General features: G+C 47.1%; 1 protein-coding gene across 1 annotated transcript in view; it reads right to left on the bottom strand.

Annotated features, from left to right (window-relative positions):
- Positions 1-1221: 1221 nt before the first annotated feature.
- The window catches only part of LOC123961883 (anoctamin-1-like), a 66277-nt gene continuing 56631 nt past the window's right edge, over positions 1222-10867 (bottom strand). The window contains exon 15 of the mRNA XM_046037654.1: positions 1222-1952. Within this exon, the coding sequence (XP_045893610.1) occupies positions 1683-1952 (270 nt within the window). The 3' untranslated portion in view covers positions 1222-1682. The remainder of the gene's footprint in view (positions 1953-10867) is intronic.

Below are 10867 nucleotides of genomic sequence, written 5' to 3' on the forward strand. Positions count from 1 at the left end.
TCTTCGGGGTGGGACAGTTATCAAGCACGTAAAGTTTGGTTCAGATGTGAGCATGTACACTGAAGTTACAACAACTTCCTGTGTCATGGCGAAGACTTGATCTTTGACGCCACGCCATGGACACGCCCATTGACGAAAACTCGCAAATAGCACAACTTTTCGTCAATGCCTTTAGAAGGCACAGCAGAAATTTGACGTCGATCCGACTAAATCCCTAGGAGGAGTTCGTTAAAGTACGAAGTGTGTAAATCATCCAAAATTTGACGTAAAATTCAAAATGGCCGACTTCCTGTTGACTTTAGGGTATGGGTTCTTGAGGCTTTTTTGTGCGTCTTGATATAATACATGTCCCCAGCAAATTTCGTGCATGTAGGTTGAACGTGAACTAGGGGCTAATTTTTTCCAATTTTCTAGGTGGCGCTAGCGAGTCATTTTGCCACGCCCATGCGTGAAACCCATAAAATACGAAATTTTTCACCAGTCCTGACATGTGTGCAAAGTTTGGTGAGTTTTCGAGTATGCTCAGGTCCCCAAAATGGAGCTTACTTTGCAGAAAAAAAAAAAATAAATAAATAAATCTTAGCAAATTCTATAGGGACCTCGCACGGTCGTGCTCGGGCCCTAATTACAGCGAGTTTGCAACAAACATTTAAAGATCTCAGGTATGGCATTGGTGTAACAAAAGTTACATGTATATAGACAGCCAAATGACGTGGAACTGAAGAATTCAAAGAACTCCAGCTCTTACTCCTTACTAAAATACTGCACCAAGATTTTAAGCTGGGAGAATCAAAGGAAAAACAGCACAGCTGAAAATTAGGTGTTTGGTTTCATGCAATATGTATATTAAGGCACTACTGTTCAGAGGCACACAATATAACAGGAGAATGTAAATTAATATGAAAAGCTGGTGCACCTGATTTATCACTGCAGATTGACATCTGCAGCAAAGGACATTGTGTCTGTGCAGTGGTTAAAACACACCTTTGTTGTGGGAGACCTAGGATTAATTCCCACTGCGACACTTCCACCCATGTGTCCTTGGGCAAAACATTTAACCTGTAGTTGCCCCAAAGGCATGCAACCTCTGACATATATAGCAAATTTAAGTCGCTAAAAAGTGTCAGCTAAATGACTAATTATAATAATTATTACAAGATGCAACACATAAGAGCAGCAGTGCAATCTGTTATTTTCAAATTTAATGTTTCCCTAAATTGTTCCAAATGGGTCTTCAACAAAAAAAATTCACATTCTCATTCACATCTGTAATCTTTGTAAATACCCCAAAGAATTTGCACCCAACAGTAATTTGTGACAAGCTTAGTAAATATCCCCCTTTCTGAGTACACATTTTAAGATTATTATACACTTGTATAAATCGTATGCACATTTAGAGATTTATGTAGACTTTGCAAATCTAAGCATGCGTAATTCTTATATGCACTGGCAAACCTGAGTACACATTTAGAGAAATCAGAGTAAGCACGGATTGAGATACAGTTTCACAACTCTCCACACACACTGCAACATATTTGGCCCCATATGTGCACTTTCACTTAACTCACACATTATCAGCTGCTCTCCTATTTGTTGGAATGTTCTGAACAAGATTCTAGGTTGGCCTGAGCAAACTTTGACTTGCTAACTAAGGCTAAACTAAGAATTCATTGTTACTAGTATTAGAGGCTTTCAGTGTTGTTGGTATGCAGTCCGCAGCGTGGGCGAGCCATTGTGCTGTTGTTGTCGTTGTTGTTGTTGTTGTAGCTCATACTGCAGTTGTCCTTGTGCTCTGTAGAGCCTCTGCTCTCTGAGACATGGATCTTGCCTTGTTCTTCCCTCATGAATAGGTCTACCAACAGAATCTTCTCCTTGAGGATCTGGAGGCTGATGTCTTTAGGGATGTCTGAAATTAGCCAGTCCACAATGTCGCTCATGAGCATCACAACATTCTGGTAAAGATAAATGGAAAATCATGTTATTTTTACTTTTTTATTTATGAACAGTTTTCACATTTTTACAGTAAATATAGAGAAGACAATCTTAAAAAGTAAATCAAAGATATAAAAAAAAGGTCAGGATGATCAGTAAATCAATGCATATTAGCCTGGTTCAAATTAAGGTGCGGAGTGTTGAACGTGAAATAATAATTATATTATTACTGCTGCTAGGAAAAATTTTTTTGATTTCTCCTTTCCCTCCAACAGTGTAGCTGAGTTCCAGTTTGTATAGACTTCTGTTTCGGAGAATTAAAGAAGTGGTATTATGCTTTTTAGCTTTTTCCCTCACTCCAAAGGGAGTTCCCATCTCCCACAGAAGAAACTGCTCTGAACTGTCTGAAAACAGCTCGTCAGTAGTCCAGAAGTTTCCCTTTCATCCTTGTGACAACACAACAAAATGCGTGTCATAACGCTCACCTAGTCCAACACACTCTCAAAAACAACGGTGGAAAAACACTCAGACATCTGCTTGCTGCCTCTCCTCTCCCTTCCAAACACTAGCTACCCTCCAGGCAGTCAATGGACATAAAGTTGTTACTGTGATGTAGAGACAGAGCTCAGTTAAAACTTTATGGATGAAAGATACTTTTGTTATAGATTAATAACTCACCACTTTGAAACTCTTTCTCCAGTCTATGTTGCCATACTGGTAAGGGGAACAACCGAAGCTGTGTTTACCGGCTTCTCAGGGCTCACTCTACTCTGCTTCTAATTGACTAGTAGTCCTTAACTAGGAACTGTGCATGTGCACCTCCCAACAAAGATCATGCGGAGATGTATCACTCCATAGCTAAAACAAAGCCTTGAAGAATGTGAAGTATGACAGAAATATGGTGTTTTTTGAAAATTAAACCAAGTAAACCTGTTCTGGTACAACCCCTAAATAAGATTATGAACCTGAAAATGAGCATAATACCACCTCTTTAAAGTTGCAGATCAGGTTTTTCCAAGCGGCAATCTTCCGGTTTCCGGACTGAAGCCGAACCAGAAATGCCTAAAATTGCAATTCATCAAGTGGCCACTTGAGGCTGGCTCCAAAAGGGAGTCAGTCTCCAATGACCCCCATGTTAAAATGCCCAACTTTACAGCAGAAAAAAACATGTTTACAGTCTGGTTCAAAAGATGGTTTTAGTGTAAAAGCTTATTTGGCCTTCAAAACAACTGTGAGGGGGTGAATTTTTTTTATAACTCACCCCTTTTAATTATATTATGCCTTAAAGTTCTGCATTATTAGGGGCGTGGCCGCTTTGATTGACAGGTGGCTGGTACCGCTGCCACTGCTAGCTGAATGACTGCCGTCTGTTAACTCTGTTATAGTCAGTCACGGAGCTCAGCAGCTCTGCCCTGTTTGAGCCTTTTGGATGTTTATTCATGCAGATACCAGACGAATAATGGCAGGCTGTCCGATTATAGGAGAGAAAGAGAACCTCCACGAAGCCTGTGCTCAAGTTGGTGAGTGAAATTCAATAATGTTACAATAATAAGCAGGTATGGGTACATAACGTTAGCTTGTTAGCTTAGCTAACATTACCTAACAAACTAATTAGCCAGCGTCAAGCTTTGGTAACAATGCTAAAATAACAGGAGTCTGCTAGCTGCAGTTTTTAAAGGAGACCTATTATACTGCTTTTCCAGTCGTAGTCGAGTTGTAGTCCTTTAAAGAATCATGCACAGAAGTCCAAATGTATTAGAGAAGTGTTTGGATTTATGGTGATAATACTTTGAAACAAAATGCATCTGTTAGAAGGTAAGTCGTAAAGTAATGTTAATGGCCGACCTCGTCAGCTAGCTGATGTTTTGCAATGTTAACGGTAAACTTGCCAAAAAGGCATTGTTAGATTTGGACAGGCAACATTAAAGTTACTGTAACAGAGTCTCTGTGTCACTAGAATAAGTGGCTCCAGCTGGACTGAGGACAGGGTTGAGGGTTGAGGGGGAAGTGGCGGTGGTTGCGGTTGTCGTGTCGGTAAAGACAGGTAACTTAACTGGGCTGTAACTATGGCGATGTTCCTGAGTTGGGTAAAGTATTATTATTTATTGAGTGAAATGCTGTCCATCTGCATGTATTTTTAACCTGTGAGGACATATTGGACATGCCCGTTGACCCTGACGGAGTTTTTGGCACCGCTCTGGCCTCAATGCAGCAGAGATGTGAAGCTAAGAAGAAGGAGGACAAAGCTCTCCAGCTCTGCCTTCCCCGGAAAGCTGAGCCCCCTCCTCCAGCAGCCCCACACCAGACCTTCGCTCAGGCTGTCTCACGTTCCCCTCAGTTTAAGATTCCTAAGCGGCCGAAGCCCCAGGCCTGGCCCAGGAAGGCTCCTATGCTGACGGCAACTCCACCAGGACAGCCGGTCCAGACTGCCAGTCAGCAGGCCAGGAAGAAGAAGCGGGCAGTTTGACAGCGTCCCTCTCCCCACCGGTGATGCCGCTGGATGTTCCCCGTTTGCCAACCCCACCTGTTATGTTCCAGAGTGTGATGCGGGGGGTTTTCCTGCCCCCCAACTCTCCGCAAAGAGATACATTGCAGCGTAGGCAGCGTGTTCTGTCCTCCCTTTGAGTCGCACAAGCACACACCCTCACTCTTTATTGACAATAAAGCATGTTCCACTGCCGCATCCAGGCCGTAGGTCAAGGGCGCAGTTAAAAAAGATGAACAAAAAAACAATAAACGGTTCGGCAGCCTCACCGCTCCCGAGGAGAGCTACGGCTCACTTCAGAACGTGGGATGCTGCATTGTAATTTATCCTCCAGGAAATATCTGAGGTTCGCTTTACAGTACAGAGTGCTTCCCTTCTGTCTGTCCCTGAGCCTTAGAGTGTTCGTGTGGTGTACCGAAGCAGCTGTGGCCCCGTTAAGATTCATTCTGGCTATATATTTGGACAACTGGCTCCTTTTGGCACAGTCGGAACAGCTGTCAGTGGAACAAATGCGCGCCCTCATAAGACATCTGACAGATTTGGGTTTTATAATAAACACAGAGAAGAGAGTATAATATTTCTGGGGTTACACCTGGAATCGGTGTCCTCTACAGCCTGCCTGGCAGAGGAGAGGGTAAAGGCATACAGGGCTTGTCTCGAGCATTTTCGCCTGCGCAAATCCGCTCCCTTCAGATTGTGTCTGAGGTTCCTGGGACTGATGGCGTCAGCCATCCTGGTGGTCAGACTCGGCTGCCTGTTCATGAGAGATTTCCAGCGCTGGGTGGCTTCCCTCGGACTGTACCCTGTCTGTCATGGTGCACGGAGGGTGACAGTCACTGTGGAATGCGTGATGGCACTGCGCCGCTGGCAACATCCAGCTTTCTTGGTGCAGGGGGTGCCCATGGGCGTCGTCCTGTCACAGAAGGTGGTCACCAAAGATGCGAGTTTGGGGAGGAACACATGAGGTCAGGTCTGTGAGGGGCATCTGGAGCGAAAATCTCCGGCGCTCGCACATAAATTACCTGGAGCTTTTAGCAGTGTTTCTTACCATGAGGCGTTTTCTCCCATTTCTCAGCGGACATCATGTTCTGGTGAGGACGGACAATACGACAACAGTAGCATATATATACCGTGTATATAAACCGTCAAGGTGGTTGTGTTCCCATCTGTTGCACACGCTGGCACGCAAACTGATACTGTGGAGCAGAGAGCGACTGTCTCTGAAAGTAAATGTAAATGCTCCGTATAGCGCCTTTCTAGTCTTTTTTCGACCACTCAAAGCGCTTTTACACTACATCTGCATTCACATAAACTGAGCCTCAGTGCTCAAACAGAAACTATCATTGACACACATTCAGACACTGGCGGAACAGCCACCAGGGGCAATTCAGGGTTCAGTATCTTGCCCAAGGACACTTCAACATGCAGCCTGGGGGAGCCAGGATTGAACCGCCGACCTTCCAATTAATAGCCAACCCGCTCTACCTCCTGAGCCACAGCCTCCCCTAAAAGTGGCACTTCCCCGGATTTCGAAACCTAGGCGCAAGTGTGGCTGCATTATGGCTGGGCCAAGGTGGACCTGTTTGCATTGAGAGTCAATGCGCAGAGTCCGCTGTTTTTCTCAATACACAATCCAGATGCCCCTCTCGGCGTCGACGCGCTCATGCACGGGTGGTCGCTGGACCCCCTGTACACGTTCCCTCCATTGGCTCTGATATCCCCCACTCTGTCCAGGGTGAGGGAGTACCACTGCAGACTGATCCTCATAGCTCTGCACTGGCCGGCAATGCACTGGCTAGCGGAGATATATCTACTCCTGCGCGGACAGCCATGGCAACTCCTGCTGCTCAGGGACATGCTGTCCCAGGCAGGAGTGACAATCTTTCACCCACACCCAGAGTGCCTGGCACTATGGGCCTTGCCCATGAGTGGCATAAGTTTGGTAGGGCTTCCTCAGAATGTGATTAAAACTATTCAGAGCGCCAGGGCTCCCTACACCCGGTCCCTTTATGACTGTAAGTGGAGGGTGTTTGAGGAGTGGTGTCTCAAGGAGGGATATGTCCATTTTCAGTGCCCGGCGTGATTTTGTCATTCCTGCAGGACTTGGTTGACAAACAAAATGTCCTCTCCACAATTAAAGTGTACCTGGCTGCTATTGCTGCTTGTCATGTCGGGTCAGCTAGCCAACATTCCCTGGTCTGCTGTTGTTTTGAAAGGGGCATGTCGGCTACTACCTGTTTCCAGGCCATTGGCCCCACCATGGGATCTGGTAGTGGTCCTGGATGGGCTCTCTCGCCCCCCTTTTGAACCACTGGGGGAAGTTGACTTCTGTCTCTGAAGACAGTGTTGTTGCTGGCTTTGGCGTCTGCAAATGGGGTTGGTGACATTCACCCGCATCCATCATGCACTCAGTTTGCTCCAGGTGGTAGCAGAGTGTCAATGAAGCCTAACCCTGCCTTTGTGCCCAAGGTGATTGGCTCATGGTTGCCTATTATTGACCTTAGGGCGTTCTCTTCGCCCACTTTCTCCTCCCCTGAGGAGGAGCGGCTGCATGTGCTGTGTCCAGTTCATGCCCGGCACATTTACATGGACAGGACTAAGGGGTTTCGGAGAAGTGACCAACTCTTTGCTTTCCTATGCAGGTGCTACCCTGTATAGGCAAGCCTGTTACCAAGCAACGGCTCTCCCACTAAATTGTGGGGTCGATTGCTCTGGCCTACACTAGTCGGGGTCTGCAGGCTCCCCCAGGCCTATGAGTTCTCTCAGCTCCTGGCTTTGCAGCATCCTGGGCCCTGTTTAAGGGGGTCTCTATCCAGGACATTTGTGCAGCGGCGAGCTGGTCCTCGCCCCTCACCTTTGCTAGGTTTTATAAACTGGATGTCTCTACTCAGAGTGTGGCGCGTGCAATGCTGAGCACAGGGCCCTCGCTGGAACAGAGCGCTGCTTGTTTAGAGCCGGTGGTTGTTGAGATAAGCTTGTCTGGCAATACGGGAGTCTTCATATCCTATAGTGAGACATCGAAACAAATGCAATGAATGACAACTTTAGGTTACTTGCGTAACCCTGGTTCTCATTCATAGCATGAGTGAGATATCTCACCAGACAGACCTTCTTGCTGGGGTGAAGCGAGAAGAGGTGCTTATTTTGAATGGTGTCTGCGATGTAGCATAAGCAGCCCTCACTTAGAGACTCACATAAGACCTCACTTATTTATAAACTGTAAACCGTTTTCCTCGTTTGCTCTGGTCGCTGTTTACATTCCACCTCAGGCCTGTCTTAGTGAGGCATTAATACACCTGGCCGACCAGATAACTAACATGGAGAAAAAAACATCCAGACTCCCTGCTCATTGTTCTTGGGGACTTTAACAAAGCAAACCTCAGTCATGAACTTAATACCCAAAATACAGACAGCATATTAAGTGTCCGACAACACACAGGACCACTGCAACACAACATTAAAGGACGCCTATTGCTCTGTTCCCCGTGCAACCTTGGGACTCTCTGATCACTGTCTGGTTCATCTTATCCCGACACACAGGCAAAAACTGAAATCTGCTAAACCTGTTGTAAAGACTGTGAAAAGATGGACATGTGTATGCCGACTAAAACCTTCCGCACATATAACAACCAAAAACCCTGGTTCACAGCGAAACTCAGGCTGCTTCGTCAGACCAAGGAGGAGGCCTTCAGAAGTGGGGACAGAGTCTTGTACAACCAGGCCAGGAACATGCTGACTAAAGAGGTCAAAGCTGCAAAGAGGTGCTACGCTGAAAAGCTAAATAACAGCTTTGCAGCCAACGACCCTGCGTCAGTGTGGAGAAGCTTATGGACACTCACAAACTAGCTGAATGGTTTCTACTGTAGGTTTGAAAAGCCCAGAGTCAAACCTCTCCCCCACTCCTACATCTCCAACGATATCTTCAAACAGTCACCTTCCCCCTCTGACCTCTCACCTGCACTCAAGATCTATGAAGATGACGTGAGCCACCTCTTCCAAAGGCAGAAGATCAGGAAGGCTCCTGGACCTGACAGTGTCTCACCATCGTGCCTGAAAATCTGTGCGGACCAGCTGGCCCCCATCTGCAGTTTGCCTACAGGGCTAACAGGTTAGTGGATGATGCTGTCAACTTGGGTCTGCATCACATCCTGCAACACCTCGACTTTCCAGGGACATATGCTAGGATCCTGTTCGTGGACTTCAGCTCGGCGTTCAACACCATCATCCCGGACATCCTCAGCACCAAACTCACCCAGCTCACTGTGCCAGCTCTCCCCACTGCTCTTCTCCCTCTACACCAACGACTGCACCTCATGGCACCCATCTGTCAAACTCCTGAAATTTGCTGACGACACAACTGTCATTGGCCTCATCCGGGACGGTGACGAGTCGGCCTACAGACGGGAGGTTGATCAGCTGGCTCTCTGGTGTGGTCAGAACAACCTGGAGCTCAACACACTCAAAACTGTGGAGATGACCGTGGACTTCAGGAGGAGCCCCCCCATTCTGCCCCCCATCACCATTCTAAACAGCCCTGTGTCTGCTGTGGAATCCTTCAGGTTTCTGGGTTCCACTATATCCCAGGACCTGAAGTGGGAGCCCAACACTATCATCAAGAAGGCCCAGCAGAGGATGTGCTTCCTGCGTCAGCTCGGGAAGCTCAACCTGCCTAAGGAGCTGCTGATCCAGTTTTACACAGCCATCATCCAGTCTGTTCTCTGCACCTCCATCACTGTCTGGTTTGGATCTGCCAGCAAAAAGGACAAGGACAGACTACAACGTACAGTCAGGACTGCAGAAAAAATAATCTGTGCCAACCTGCCAACCCCATTCAGGACTTATACATTTCCAGAGTCAGGAGACGGGCAGGAAACATCACTGCAGATCCATCTCACAACCTGTTCCAGCTCCTCCCGTCTGGTAGGCGCTACAGAGCACTGTACGCCAAAACCAACAGACTCAGGAACAGTTTCTTCCCACAAGCCATCATTCTGATGAACAGCTGATTTCTGACTCACAGGGTCAGGAACAATTCCTGTGCATTAACCCAGTTACTCTGTCTTTAATCAGCACCTGTTTACTGGTTTCCACTAATTATTTATTCACCATTCTCTATTTCAGTGCTGTTGTAAATGCTCTGTACTTGTATAGCGCCTTTCTAGTCTTTTCGACCACTCAAAGCGCTTTTACACTACATCTGCATTCACCAGTCACACACTGAGCCTAAGTGCTCAAACAGAAACTAACATTCACACTCATTCATACACTGGCGGAATAGCCGCCAGGGGCAAATCGGGGTTCAGTATCTTGCCCAAGGACTTCGACACGCAACCAGGGGGAGCCAGGGATCGAATCGCTGACCTTCCGATTAACAGCCAACCCGCTCTACCTCCTGAGCCACAGCCGCCCAAACAATATGTATATATATATATTCATACTATGTCATATTGTATATATATATAGTCAGGATTTAGAGCTCATCATAGCACAGAGACAGCACTGGTGAAAATTACTAATGACCTCCTTATTGCATCAGAAAAAGGACTGGTTTTATTAGATCTTAGTGCTGCATTTGATACCATTGACCATCAGATCCTATTGCAGAGACTGGAACATTTCATTGGCATTAAAGGAACCGCTCTAAGCTGGTTTAAGTCCTATTTTTCAGATCGATTTCAGTTTGTACATGTTAACGATGAGTCCTCCATGCATGCCAAAGTTAGTCATGGAGTTGCTCAAGGATCTGTCCTCGGACCAACCCTCTTCACTTTATATATGCTTCCTTTAGGCAATATTATCAGGAAATATTCCATAAGCTTTCATTGTTATGCAGATGATTGCGAAGCCCTTTCCGTGCGGGTACTGAGGTACAGCATGGCTCTCTTTTCCGAGGATGGCCGGATGTGTTTTCCCCGTGGTGTGGGCCCTGCGGCCGCTGAGGCGGCCCGGCGGCTTCACTCATGGGTTCACAGCGTAATCTGTCGGAGGATTTCGGGACGGCTGAGGCTTTTTCCCGACCTTCATCCGCTGGCTCCGACGCTTCCTTTCCTCGTTCGGGAGCCCGTTCTCGGCTTCTCCCGCTCGCGGTTTGGATCCGGAGACGCTGCAGCAATCCGACTCCGAGGAGGCGGACGTGCTCAGCGCAGTGGACGATGACTTCCGGGTGTCGGGGCGGCGTCATCTGGCGGCGCCCGACTATGACGTGCTGCTGGAGGTGGTGACTAGAGCCGTGGCTAAGCTCAACATCAACTGGCCAAAGGAGCAGACACCACAGGCTAGTGGTAAGCTTGATGAAAGATTTCTTAAGCACCACACGCCACCTCCACGCCGGTCTCTGCCATTCTTTCCTGATTTACATGATGAACTGAGTAATCATGGGGCAGACCCTTCTCTACATGGCTTTCCACACCCCGATCACTGAACTACAGTAATGTGATGGGGGTTAGGGAC

Source organism: Micropterus dolomieu, linkage group LG22, assembly GCF_021292245.1.
Source record: "Micropterus dolomieu isolate WLL.071019.BEF.003 ecotype Adirondacks linkage group LG22, ASM2129224v1, whole genome shotgun sequence".
NCBI lineage: Eukaryota > Metazoa > Chordata > Actinopteri > Centrarchiformes > Centrarchidae > Micropterus > Micropterus dolomieu.